General features: G+C 38.9%; 1 protein-coding gene across 24 annotated transcripts in view; it reads left to right on the top strand.

The window, feature by feature from the left end:
- adgrb2 (adhesion G protein-coupled receptor B2) overlaps positions 1-14,896 on the top strand; it is a 264,320-nt gene that overhangs the window by 130,070 nt on the left and 119,354 nt on the right. For all 24 annotated transcript variants that reach the window (XM_088329155.1, XM_088329165.1, XM_088329151.1 and 21 more), the window contains 6 exons: positions 4,765-4,929; positions 5,202-5,366; positions 6,489-6,590; positions 7,264-7,370; positions 11,770-11,964; positions 12,037-12,105. In XM_088329155.1, the coding sequence (XP_088185281.1) occupies positions 4,765-4,929; positions 5,202-5,366; positions 6,489-6,590; positions 7,264-7,370; positions 11,770-11,964; positions 12,037-12,105 (803 nt within the window). The remainder of the gene's footprint in view (positions 1-4,764; positions 4,930-5,201; positions 5,367-6,488; positions 6,591-7,263; positions 7,371-11,769; positions 11,965-12,036; positions 12,106-14,896) is intronic.

Genomic DNA, 14,896 nt, shown 5'->3' with positions numbered 1-14,896 from the left:
CTGGGTAGTGCGCGATTGCGCACGCACGCAGCTTAGAGGGAACATTGGTCCAGGGGCAGGCAAGGTGTTGTTGATCCAGTAAACTCACTTTGGAGAAAGCGAGAGTCCAAATGTTCGGCAGGCATAATTTGTGGTCAGGAATGGAGGCAAGGGTTTGGCAATAAAATAGATGAAAAAAAGCAAATCCCCCTTTTTGACCTCTACCTCTTTTATGACAACAGAAAAAGGCGAAAAACAATTGGGCCAAGAGTAATATTCGTAATGAGTTAACATATAACTCTTTGAGTCACTCAGCCTGCAGTCTGCACGTCTTGAGGTTGCACAAGGGCGCGGAAAATATTGGAGCCCACTTGACACAGTAAATATATGATTTGGGAATATATATGATACTTGATAAAACTCTTTACATGTATCTACATTTTTGTTTAAGGATGCCCAAAAAGCTCTTTTATTTACAAGTGATTTTAGTATCGTACTCCCAGAAATATTATTAGTTGACCCGATTAATATTCTTTGAGAGTTTTATTGTACTTAATCAGCAGCAAGATACCATACATTGCTCTTCTTCAGTATTCAACGTAGGGGTGGCGTATGCAAACTAAAAACAAGGAGTCAATAGATTAAGTCTTGATCGACTCCTTGCCTCTTCGGAATCATCAGTCCTCACGCTTTTATTCCCCACAGACTAACTTTTTTCTCAAATGTATGATCTATAATAAACCATTGTAGAGCTGTTTCTAACTAATGCACCAAACATTACACGGGAAGATAAGTAAAGAAACAGTTATGAGATTAGAAATCTGGTAAATGGAAATAATTTTATGTTTAACAAATGTCCATGATTTATTAAAAGTTGTAAAGTCTTTGATAAAAGAAAATGTTTGAAATTGGTCTCATATTGATACATAAGGCCAACAATATTTAAACATGTACCGTATTTTCCGCACTATAGGGCGCACCGGGTTATAGGGCGCTACAATGGGAACGTCGACAAAACAGTCAGATGATTCAGTCCAACTGATTACCCCCTTAACATTCCCAAAGCTTGCAAAGAAGCAAATACGTGTCGTAGACACGTGCGGATGCGGTGTCCGTACGATGTCACTTAAATGCGTCATTTCAAATATCATTCGGAAGGTTGAAGTCTTGGGATTCAAGAAATGCCAAACATTTCTATGTTTCTATTTTCTTTTTGGCTCACAACTTTACTGTGCATATGACAATAAACACTTGGAATTGAGTTTAATTCACTCAACTCATCACAGCAACGTCAAGATCGTTCTAAAACAAGATACCGGGGAAATATAAAGCCGCATAACTCACCTAAGTTCTCACGTTCAATAATGATACGCAATCATGGTCTTCTTACAACCGTGAGTGAAGTAAATCCAGGAGAGTAGAATATTTACAAATACAGACTAATGAAACATGTTTCTTTATGGCGAACTTAGGAAGCTTGCTACGCCATTGCTAAACTCGGCCGATTGCAGGGTTTGTTTTGGCCATCTAGCCAATCCGAGGCTCCGAATAACTTCAGCCAATAGTGATCGATTCAAATGTCGATTGACACATTGGTTAGCCAATGAAACGCCGGTATATAAATCCCAGCATACACCGCGGACTTGCTACGCCATTGCTAAACTCGGCCGATTGCAGGGTTTGTTTTGGCCCTCTAGCCAATCCGAGGCTCCGAATAACTTCAGCCAATAGTGATCGATTCAAATGATGATTGACACATTGGTTAGCCAATGAAACGCCGGTATATAAATCCCAGCATACACCGCGGACTTGCTACGCCATTGCTAAACTCGGCCGATTGCAGGGTTTGTTTTGGCCATCTAGCCAATCCGAGGCTCCGAATAACTTCAGCCAATAGTGATCGATTCAAATGATGATTGACACATTGGTTAGCCAATGAAACGCCGGTATATAAATCCCAGCATACACCGCGGACTACTCCACGTTCGGGGTAAAATCGAGTCGGCGGCTGTTGAGTAAGTTGCGAGACCTTGCGAATTTAATATTGAGCCATATATAAGGCGCACTGTGTTATAAGGCGCATGGTCAGCTTTTGAAAAAAATTAAGACTTTTAGGTGCGCCTTATAGTGCGGAAAATACGGTAACTAATGATTTATACTAGTTACCCAATTCTCCCCCCAAAAATGCATGGTTTTGCCGTTCTATTCATTTTAAATTACTTTATTGCATTTTCTTTAACGGCTATCCTATGTTTTTTTCCGACCACTGATTACTTTTCCATTAGGTATGTATACAATATGAAAGAGCAATACCACCTGAACCCCCCAAAACAATCTATGCATGATTTCACAGCGGTTCTTCAGTTCTCAGACAATTCTTCAAATTTATTTTAGCCTGTGTCTCCAGTCAAGCTGACGCTGCCGGCCCAAAACCATTATTTTCTTTGACACTCTAAATTACCCAACTTATTATTAGCCGTCAGGACCGTGACAAACTCTCTCTCTCTCTTGATCATTGTAATTTTTGCATGGGATTTTGGGGCATTTTATTTGACACCTTGAATACTCTTGGAATCCTTTTCTTGAGCCGGAGCCTTGATTTCGCTATGCACTTCACCGGGCTTTGGTTATTTGTGAATCTTTTGACAGTAATATATATATATATATATATATATATATATATATATATATATATATATATATATATATATATATATATATATATATATATATATTTTTTTTTTTTTTTATTTTTTTTTTATTTTTTTTAAATTTATTTTTTTAAGTGCATCGATTAATGCACAAACAACCGTCAACAAAATCATCAATAACATGACACACGCAAAATCATGACATAAAAATGATTGCTATGCAAAGGATTTAAATCAGAAATGTCAGACTCAGTTTGGCCTGAGGGCCAAATTCAGACCTTCTGTTCCCGGTGGGCAGAACCAGTAAAACATTGTCAACGCCCAATATTCAACTTTGTTTTACAGTATTGTTTAATCATTCAGCCTTTATTTGTAACCTACCCTACAAATCATAATCACAGATGATAAGGGTTTTTTTTTCTAAGCACAACATATTTATTCACAAAGAAAGAGAAAAAAAAATATTTGTTATGTTTGTCATTCAATGTGCTAACAATTTGTTTCTTTTAACAGTTGAGTAAATGCAGCTTTAGATCCGGGCTAACGCACCACAAAGATAAACAAACTCAGTTGGGAGCTATGAATAAAAATATGCTTGTTTCAATTGTCATGCTGCTTTGAAATAAATAAAATGGAAATACAAAATAAGAGTTTCAGCAATGAATGGGCAATAACATCAGATCAAACTACTTGGCTGGGCCTACTGAAGCCAAGAAAATATTGTCTCTGAATGTGGCGTGCCTATTTGAGGTGTTCTTAAAAACTTTAAAATTAGATATTTTCTCTATTAGCTATGTGTTAACATTGCCTAACTGAGTTCAAAGAGCCTTTATTTCATTTTTTCCCCACTGTGCGAACCTGCTTTTATCTTACTTCAATCATCGGTGTTCCAGTCACAAATCGCAATATGCTGGAGGGAAGGAGATAAGGGCACGGGGGAGAGTAATGTTACGTGTGTGACAGGATTAAAATGGTGGAAGTAAGAAAAGGACCATTTCAAATGCGTTCCAAATGCCAACCCTCAACCCCAAACAGATAATAAAGGAAGAGTTTATTCATTTTTGGTTCGTTTGGCAATTTGCATACTCGGCAGCCGATCAGAAGCCTGCATCGAATAACTTCTTGCTTCCGGACTTTCCCGAGCCTTATAAGGTCGTGCATTTGCATATCGTTTTCCAAAGTAGACGCACAGAGAACACAAAAAAAAATGATAAGTGGTTAGGAATCAAGCTAAAACACCTCAGCCCCAGAAGTAATATTCAAAAGAAGCTGACAAAATATATGATGCTATTGTCACGAGGCGGAGTGGAGTGGAGTGGGGTGACCGGACCGGAACGGAGGCAGGAGGCAGGAAGGGAGAACTCAATTGCGTAACGATCCAAAACTTTTATTCACCAAAATAAAAGTTGTCCAAAACTCTGGGACATGACAAAACAAACAGTTGTTTCTTCCAACTCAACTAAACAGGACAAGGCATAACAGAACCGACAATGTTTAAAACTAAAACAGGACAAGGCATAACAGACCGGGGAATGTGTATAATGAGCCAGCACCCGCAAAACCCACAATCCAGCCTTAAATAGCAGACACTCAATTAGTTGAACTGCTTCAGCTGGTGCCCAGGGGGCGGGGCAGACCGGTCGCCAAGGCGACCATGACAGCTATTAAACATAAACGTACATTAAAGGCATCGTGGAAAGACGAGCTAAGGTGGCTTGTAGCAGACGACACAAAGCAAACATTGCATGAAAGAAGATGAGTTAATACAGGTATATATTGATGGCAGATGGAAAACAGTGATGTCATATACATGCAATGAATGGTATAAGTAGATTTATAAAAAAACTTAATTTTAAAGTGTTGTCCTGTTATGTATTCTGATTATCAATCCTTAATACTTTGCAACAATGTTTTTTTTTTTGTTTTTTGTTTTTTGCGATTAGTCGTCTTCTTTTTTTTCAAGTTGTGAAAAATGGGGCAGGCAACTTTATGGCTGGGCATGCAACTTTTCAGAGTGGTCTGCCCTGGTTTCCGGTAACGTTTTGTCATGAGTTTCAGACACTGTATTTACGTTCCTGTTTTGTTTTTCTTCTATTACAAAACCAAACCCTTAACCTCACTTCCGTGGGCCAAGTGGAAGGCAAGTGGTTGGAGTGGGGCCCTTGGTCAAGATGCAGCGTCTCCTGTAACACAGGAACCCAGCAGAGGCAGCGACGTTGCAGCGCCTCGGTGCACGGATGGGCAGAGTGCAAGGGTCCCCACCAGGAAAGCAGAGAGTGCACCAACCCCTCCTGCACGGGTAAGGCGCGCAAATTGTCGCTTAGTGTTCGCCCTCACAGGCGCTTTAATGCCATTATGCAAGCACGCAGCTCGTGTTTTCTAAAGGCATTGCATCGCCTGCTCTGATTTGTGGTCTGCAGCAATTTCCGAGTTGGATGCCTGCTTGGCTAGAGCTTGTTTTGAGGGAGGCCCTTGAAGCAGAAGAGTTTTTATGAGACATGAAATGGGTTCACTCCGTCGCAAATCTTATCATTGCAGTTAAGGATTGAATCTCCTTTTCTTTGGACTCAGGCGGGGGAAACTGGGGAACCTGGACTTCGTGGAACCTGTGCAGCAAGACATGTGACTCTGGATGGCAGCGGCGCGCCAGGGTGTGCGAGGGCAACGGGGATTTAGGGTACCCATGTGAGGGATCAGCCGAGGAGGTTCGGTCCTGTAACGAAAAGAAGTGCCCAGGTGTGTTACACCCAAATAAAAATGTATTGTAGATCTAAAATAAACTAAGACCAGCAGCCCTAGTCCTTGTAAATGTTTAAAAGAGTATCCCTGGGTAATGTCGTTTTGGGTTTTGGTCCTTCTGCAACCTCAGTGGAAATGTTTAAATCTAAGCTTAAAACACACTTCTACTCTATAGCATATGAATAACCTATACTTTTCTTGGATATCTCTGTATTATTTGTGATTGCAACATCCTTTGCTGTCTGGTTATCCTGAAAGGGGGATGCCACATGTGCGGTTTCTTCATTTTCCTCATGTTGAGGTTTTTTGAGTTTTTCTTTGCCCTCATGTTGGTTCCAGATCAGGGGATGGTGTAATAATAGTCTGAAAAAATAGTCTGTGTAATAACCTGTAAAGCCCTTTGAGACTATTTCTGATTAAGGGCTATACAAATAAAAATGACTTGACTTGACTTGACTTGGAGGACCTAAATCTAAACCCCACAAAGTCTGGCCTTCATTCCATTAAAACGAGAAAAAGAAAGTTCCAGCTCCTAATGTCTTTACTTAAATATTCAAAGTTGTGATACACATTTTTTATCTGAAAACCGTAAAATGTAACCCTATCCTTCTTTTTAATGTAGTGCATGCCGTGCTCATTAAAGCGGAATTACGTTCAGAGTGAAGAATCAACCCACATCACACACACAAAATTAAAACTATTAAATAAATAAAGTATTTGCTTCTCATTGGCTATTCCAGCCCATTCTGAAAATATGTCTCGTAGGTGAACTGTATACAATAAATTATCGATAATATTGACTGCTCTGTTTGACTGGTTTAATGAATACATTGCTGAAAAAATCACAGGGTTTGAATTCATCCCACCCAGATCGTCCCACTTACAAATCACATTGTGCTATGTTAAGAATACATTTTTTGAAGATGTGTTGCCGGTGTAAAATTTAACTGTGAAACACAAGTTTAAAAACTGTATAAGTCAGAGTCTCTACTAACTCTGGGCATGAAGCGAGCTGATTGGTCAACATGAAACAACATGACTGACAAAAAATGTGAAAGGTTTCAACTAAATTCCTCTGCACTGTAAAATAACATCATCCTTTGTTACCACCTTCCGCAGCTCCTCAAGAGATATGTAAAGACGAGAACCTCCTCACCATAGCTTGGAAAAGAGCTTCAGCCGGAGAAACCGTTTACAGCAAGTGTCCAACAAACGCTACTGGTCAGTTGCCCGATATTAATCCCACCCACACTTTGTCCATTTTACATTTAAATATTGTCAGCACCGTTAACTACTTCATCTATCAGACTTTTTTTTTTTATTTAAACATTATAGTTTTTTATTGAAAAGAACATGTATGCATTTCGACACAGATATTCCACAGCATTGTGTAAATATTTTCAACAAACTGCACAGACAATCACATTCAGTCAGAGGAAGTATAAAACATAAACATGTGCGGATCAATCTAAGTATCAATATTATTGAGACTGAGCTTGTACTTGGATCAAATTGTCTCGGGATCAATACTGTCTTACAATTTTGACTATTAATCTAATAACGTTGTTATACAAGCAGATGTTCACAATCATACTGGTATCTTACACAGATAGTCTACAATTTTGCTGGCATCCCGATCATTATCGTCCTACTATTGTTTTCAAACAACTGATGATTAAAAGAGGATTCATGTTTGTATAAAATGTCTGTTTTTTTTCCATATTTAGTATTTATAATGAAAGAAATTGTGTTGAAAATAACTAAGATTTTGAACAATGTCATTCATTTTTGCTACACCTTGAAAATAGCCTAGTTAGCGTTTTATCTTTAAAATACTAATTAATATTGGTGCTTCAAGCAAAAACAATGTGTGCTTGTTCTTGTTTCTGTTTAGGATCTGCTAGTCGTCGTTGCATGCTGGACAATAACGGAGTTGCTTTCTGGGGTCCTCCGAGCTTCGCCAGATGCATCTCAGTTGAATATCGATATTTACACATATCTGTAAGTTTTTTGTACTGTTTTTTTGTCAAATAAATCTCGCTTAAGTCATTTCAGGGAAGGTCTGGCTTTAACTTATTTTAGCAAGAGGGATTATTTTATGATCACACTTCAAATGGACAGTGTGTATTATGTAGTTCATCCTAGTGGTGGAAAACGTAATTCATTATGAAAAATATGTATATTGATTTAAATTATAATACGGTCATTGTATATACTTTGTAGGAGTATGTATGTAAAAAAAAAGGTTTTTATATATTTAAAAGATGCAGGTGGCTAAAACTAAAACTAATTAAATATGACAACTATGAAATATGTCAATACGTATAATTTAAAACAGAAATACTGCTTATAGAAATACTGTAAATATTGAACAGTATCAACATATTTGCATCATTGAAATTACTTAAAATAATGTAGCTGTATAACATATATATATCTTACTTTTATGGAAAGTTTACGACACCATTTTGTTGGGGATTAGTGTTCGATCACAGGTTGGTTCAAGTACCGAAGCCTTTTTTCTCTTAATTATAGGGACAGTGTATATTATCTAGTACCCTTTAGTTCTAAAAAAAAAAGGACATTATTGATTGGAATAACAAGCAAAAATTCATAAACTTTCATACAAATGTGCATTTTGAAATTTAATCAGAGGTATAGAAATTTGCATTTATTTGAAATACCATGAGCTGACATAATCTTGTTGCTATAGGTACCCCAAAAAATCTAGCAAAAGACAGGGCAAAAAAAAAAGAAGAACATGAACCAGAACAGGACCAGGACCCAAACACGTGACGTTACTCGCACAAGCCTTTTATTTTACGGGAAATGGGAAGGCATGCATGTTAGGCAGCAGTCTGAAATGATGAGAGCCAGGAGTCAACGAGATCGATACCAATTCCCCAAGTTGATATCGGACAGATGGGGTCGATACCGGACAGGGCGGGACAGACAGGATATACTGGTATAATGAAACAGGATATCAAAAATATTCGAGACAAACTAGACAGGAACGAAAACTGGAGAGAATATTAAACAGGACAAAAATAAATGGGAACAATACTGGACAGGGATTACCAACAGGAAAACAGGACCAAGTCAAAACCCACGTATTTCGGGGCAAAGGTTTGTTGATGGACTGACGAAGGTAAAATGAAAGCACTGAGCTCAAATAGACGGAAATCCATTCCGTCAATGAGCCGCAGCTGGCGCCACACGCGTGGGGCCAATTGGGCGCCATGGCAACCGTGACAGAAAATGGGTTTGGCCACATTAAGTCTCTGTATTCTTGCACTCCTTTCTGTGCATTTTAGTACTTGTTTTCAGCTGCATGACAGAGTAGAGCAAAACCTAGTGCTCAAATGATACACACTGTCCCTTTAAGTATAAATCCAATACAATGACGAAAAAAAAAAAAAAAAACACTAGATCAGGGATGTCAAACTCATTTAAGAACGGGGCTACATGGCAGAAAAAAGCTTTCTCACGGGGGCCAGACTAGTAAATTAAAGTCACACAAAGTTGACCTTAGCTGGTGGGCTGTGGGTCTTTTTGGAGGCACACAATTAATTATGATTTAGAGACGTAAGAAATGAATATAAAACTACAGAGAAACCCGGATTCTACTGTTTTCATTTTGTGTTTTTCATATTGCTTGAAACAGCGCATTTATTACTTTTACCCTAGGTAAAAAAACTTTGGGGTGGGTTTCCGCAATGTTGATCAATGGTAGGCAGAGAATACAAAAACGTTGGGTGCTTTGCAATTGAGACCTGGATTTAGCGACCTCCAATGGACATATCTAAAACCACAAGTCATTGTTCAGCTCTTTTATTTTTTCTTGTGCTTCTCTCAGCATTGTTTCGAGGGCTACATAAAATGAATTGGCGGGCAAAATGTGGCCATTTTATCCCGTGAGTTTGACACATATACACTGAATGGATCTTTCAAACTTTCCTGGCACTGGTGTCTTTATTCCAAGCTTTCCAGTATCTATAATAAGCTTTTTCCAGGGCTTTGCGCTCACACTTATCAATTAATGAACGTAGCTAATGAATGTGTTCATCAGCCAGACGTTCCCTGCTCGCTGAACTTCAACCTTTCCTTTTCCTCGATTATGGAGAGGAGAGATTATACGGTGTCGGGTTTGGGGTAGTAATGATGATGGGGAGGGTAAGAGAGATTGTGAAGTGGAAGACTTGATTGCACTGTTACCTTCTGTTCCAACCTTCCATTAATACCGCCAGTCAATAATTAATTTTCGCTGATTGATGTTATCGTCTGTCCTCGCTCTTTTTTGTTCACTCTGCATTTCACAGACGCGCAGACACAGTCATGCTTTACTTACCACTCGCTTTTTGTGATGAGATCCTTTTTTTTTTCTTGAGAGCGTTTCTGGCTAATTTGCCCACTTTCCTATTTTAAGGATCAGTGACGGTAATCGGCAAGCGAGTAGATGTTGTTCCTATCTACAAACACCTTGTAAATGTTGCATCCATGGCGGTTAAAAATCAGAAGTGTTGGGTGCATACTGATGAATAGTAAATAGTTATAGTGACTGACTATTCACTTAATTTATAATGAGACTCAGTTAATACTCAGATTACTTATACCAAAAAGTAGCCCGTTACTCCAAAAGTAACTATCTAGTCGCAGGTTACTGTGTAGACTTGCATGGAAGCCGACCACCTGAAAATGATTTGAAAAAGCCACACAATAAATGAATAGAAGGTATTAAGTACACCAATCCGTAGAATCAGTAAATCCCTTATATTTCTTGGCATGTGCAATCTTGAGAGCTTGCAAATGAACACTTAGCTGAAACACTCCACATCCATTTGGTCTCTTGGTTTAAACCACTCGAAGATATATTTCTTTATTTTCGGGATCAAGACGTTTTCCTTTGCATTGGGTATTGCAAAAATAATTTTACAAAAAACGGAAAGATATACAAATAATCAGCACATGTTTACCATAAATACTGTGCTAACGATTTGTGGTTTGGTGTTTTTTCCTGTATAAGCCATGCTACCTTCCACACATAATGCCTACCCTTTGCCACAGGTGACACACAACCAAACATTTGCATCTAGGCTGACCCCCTCCCGGATTTTATTATATTATTTCATAATTTTAAATTTGATTTGGGTGCGTGCATTTACGCTAGGGCAGGGGTCGGGAACCTTTTTGACTCAAAGAGCCATAAAAGCAAAACATATTAATTTTATTTTGGGAAAGAGCCACACCTTATATTATGAGACAAATGTACTAAATTGCTAAACCGGCGCCCCAGACAAAAGCTTAGTCTTCAGCACATTTATTTTTGATGATTTGATAAAAATTATGAAAAGAGAATAATGCCAGAGCCCCTGTCCCAAATTCAACAAACATACCACTTTAAACTTGTCTCTTTCTTGCAATTACTCAAGATCGGTTAAACTCCTTTTGACCCTTTTTTTCATACATATTGGTTTCAAAACCAGATGCAAGCATTTATTTTGTAAAAACGTCACAACATTCTGAGAATAGGGAGCCTTATGTGCTTACCTTTGGCGAGAGATGGGAGGGAATGCTTGTACTTTTTGCATAGCTCCACCCATCCCTCCCACTCACCCAATCAAATGACTAAGTTCTCTTCCGGTGTTTTGGCGTATTTACAGTTCTGTGGATTCATCATAAAGTATCTGAACACTGAACACAGATTATATAGTGAACTTTTAAATAAAGGATTCTTTAGCGTTTTACAGCCAAAACGAGTTTTTTTTCCCCCTTTTTTTGTGTGACACCTTGACTGTAAATTGTAGTGAAAAACGTGCCCTATATATACTGCGAAGTGTTGTTCTCGTGTTTAGCTTTGGTTTGGCTTTACGTGTACTTGGATAGGATAGACAACTCCGGTTTTGAACAAGATGGAGAAATTTTGCATGCAATCAAATTGGTCTCTGAGCCACAGATACTCATAGAAAGAGCCATATATGGCTCGCGAGCCATAGGTTCCCGACCCCTGCGCTAGGGATAATGTCTCAATAAAGAACAATTCAGGGCCCTCTTACTCTGTGTTAAAAAGGCACCACCATAAATATATTCAGTCGTACTTTGTATGTAAATATTAACATGCCTACCTTTTGTCCATAATGCTAGCAGATGGAGTGTTGTTTGTAACAACGTGAGAGATGCATTAGAGTCCAGCACTTCATTGTAATACAAGTTTTGGAAACGTTAAATGATTGGCGGAGTAACGCTGTAGAGCACCACGTGCTAATGACAAAACTGTGAAAAATAATTGTGTTCCAGGAACGCATTATTTTGTAATGTGTTTGTCCCAAAAATGTAAATAGGCAAGTCCGCCCTATTTTATTCCCCTTCCTCCTCTCACTGTGTTCCTCTTTCTCACCCAAAGTTACGAGAGCATCTCGCGAAGGGTCAGAGGACCCTGGCTGGTGAGGGCATGTCTCAGATCGTAAGAAGTCTCCTGGAGCTCTTGCAGGGGAGGAGCCACTACAGTGGCGACCTTCTCTTTTCCACGGAGATCTTGCGAAATGTGACGGACACCTTCAAAAGAGCAACCTACATCCCAGCTCCTGACGACGTGCAGGTAGGCGAAAGAAGAACTAATTGGCATAGGAACCTAGAAAGTTTTACATCTGATCTTGTGTTTTGCATTCAGAAATTCTTCCAGATAATCAGCTATATGTTGGACATGGAAAACCTTGAGAAGTGGGAGGACGTGCACCAGGTAAATTACATTAATAAAAGAAGGGTAGGAGTGTGAACATTGAGCAATGAATACTCACACTAGCAAAAAGGAGGAATCAAATGAGAAGTGATTTTCCCGAAGGTACAATATTTTAAAAATGAATAAATTATTGTAAAATAGATTATACAAAATCAATTGATATTAGCGTGGCCTTTCTCTAATAACAATAAGGGAAATATTTGAAATGAGAATAACTTAACTTAGTCTTAGTAACGTGATAAAATAAAAAGTGGAACACTATTTGTTACATTATTAGGCCATTTTGTATCAATTAGCACCTTTTACCTTCTAATTCATAAAAAAACTTAAAAAAAAAAGAAAATATATATACACACACACACACATTATATATATATATAAACATGCATTTCAGGTGAATTGGCCGGTCCAAATTGTCCCTAGGTGTGAATGGAAGAATGAGTTGTCTGTCCCTATGTGCCCTGCGATTGGCTGGCAACCAGTTCAGGGTGTCCCCTGCCCACTGCCTGGAGATGGCTGGGATGGGCTCCAGCCCCCCCGCGACCCTAATGAGGATAAGCGGTACGGCTGATGAGATGAGATGATATATATATATCTCATCTCATCTCATTAGCCGTACCGCTTATCCTCAGTAGGGTCGCGGGGGGGCTGGAGCCCATCCCAGCAATCATCGATATATATATATATATATATATATATATATGAAAAATAGGCATAAACATATTAGCTATTATATAAAAATGGGATTGTTTTAAAATACTTGTAGGTCAAGGAATTTATTTTGCATAAAATGAGACTCGCCCTGTTAAAATAAGTGATTACCATCTGCTAGGGCAAATAATTTTGTTTATTCTAATATATAGAAAAACATAACATTTATATTAAAACAATAAAAAAAATGTATACATATATATATAATTAAGCTAAATTGTTTGCCTATGAAGTAAGACCTATCAGCGTGGAACTACTACTGCTGGTACTACAGATACTTAATTGGTCCTGTCAACAACTATTGGTAGCACTACTCACTAATCCAGCCATATCAGTTCTCTCAAAACTATTTTTTTGTGTCTTGTAATTCTTTGGCTACTCTCAATTATATTAAAAAAAAAACTATCAATAAAAAACATCTATTTGTATAGATAATCAGCAAAAATACAACAATGACGAAACATGCATTTAAACTCCATCACCTGATTGAGAAATTTGCATTATTTTACATAACATGAGCCTCTCCAAGAGGGTGCTGACATAATTGTCAGCCATATTGTTGCCTCGGGTACCCCCGAAAAACCAAAAACTTGGCATGGCAAAAAAAGAGGCACTTCGAGTCTTCCTAGTATGTAGTCTCTCTTGTGCTTTCTCACACTAGTTATTGGTTGCTCGACACAGTAAAGCGACATCTAGGGGTAAATTAATTTTGGCAATATACAATAGTTACTAGTATGAATTAGCTCTGTATGTATATGTATGCATATATATATATATATATATATATATATATATATATATATATATATATATATATATATACAGTAAGACCTCGGTTATCGCGGTTAATGGGGACCAAAACCCACTAGCGGCGCACCTTCAAAAAAAGAAAAAAACAAAAAAAAAAAACATTTTTTTTTTTTATTATTATTTTTTTTAGACCCGTTTAATGGGGATCAAAACCACCCGCAAAAAGCGAACATCTGCAAAGTAGCGACGCCCCTCCAAAAAAAAAAAAAAAAATCTCATCTCATCTCATTATCTGCACCGCTTATCCTTATTATTCGCGAGCGAGCCCCTAACCCGCGGCGCGGGTACTTTCGGGCGCGATACGCACGACACCGCCACGGCCTGTTGGAAGCGCAGCAGAATGCGCGTTTACGTGAGGGGGGGAGGATTTTGTACGGGAGTCGGATTTGGGCACAACACAGGCGCGCGGTTTTGGTGCGGCTTCCGCTTCACCCCCGTAATGCATAATAGTCTTTGAGATCCCGTCAGCAAACACGAGCTTTAACGTGCGCCACGAGCACCATGCTAAGCCGGGAAGGCTCTCGACTTACCCTGGCCGTACTGAGTGTACTGGTAGCCCACGGCTGCCACTGCTGGGTCCACGCGGCTTCCGCTTCACCGCCCCCTAACCCCCACAGGTCCTCCCTACCCCTTTCCCCCCCATCGAGGGGCGTGTAGCGCCATGTAGAGCCATCGCTGCCTGAGCGGGAGACGTGACGTTGGTGACTTTTTCATCTGCGTTAACAAACGCATTTTGTAGAATACGATCACGCTTTATTGTTTAAATAAACGCATTATATGGACTACGATCGCATAATTATTTAAATTAGCTCGCTTTATGGTTTCAATAAGCGTATTATATAGAATCCGATCGCTTTTGTCGGAAGCGCAGCAGAATGCGCGTTCACGCGAGGGGGGAGCATTCTGTACGGGAGTCGGATTTGGGCACAACACCAAGAAACGAGAATGGCACGCCGTGCTAGGGTCGTTGGCCGAAGGGGATTCCAGCAAAAAGTAGCGACGCCCCTTCAAAAAAAAAAAAATTCTTTTTTTTTTTTTTTACCATTACAGACCGCGAAGCTCTGAATCCGCGAACGTCGAACCGCGAAGTATATATATATATATATATATATATATATATATATATATATATATATTATATATATATTTTTTTAGAGGTGTAGTTTTCTATTACTCACCACTTACTCTTCTCTTCCCTGAGTGAATAATGATGACCATCTGACCCAATTGCATTTCAAATTTGACTTTGCTGTTTTTATGGTACTGTGTC

This window comes from Urocampus carinirostris, chromosome 2 (assembly GCF_059441175.1).
Source record: "Urocampus carinirostris isolate Australia breed hairy pipefish chromosome 2, RoL_Ucar_1.0, whole genome shotgun sequence".
NCBI lineage: Eukaryota > Metazoa > Chordata > Actinopteri > Syngnathiformes > Syngnathidae > Urocampus > Urocampus carinirostris.
This window is presented reverse-complemented; position numbering and strand designations above follow the sequence as displayed.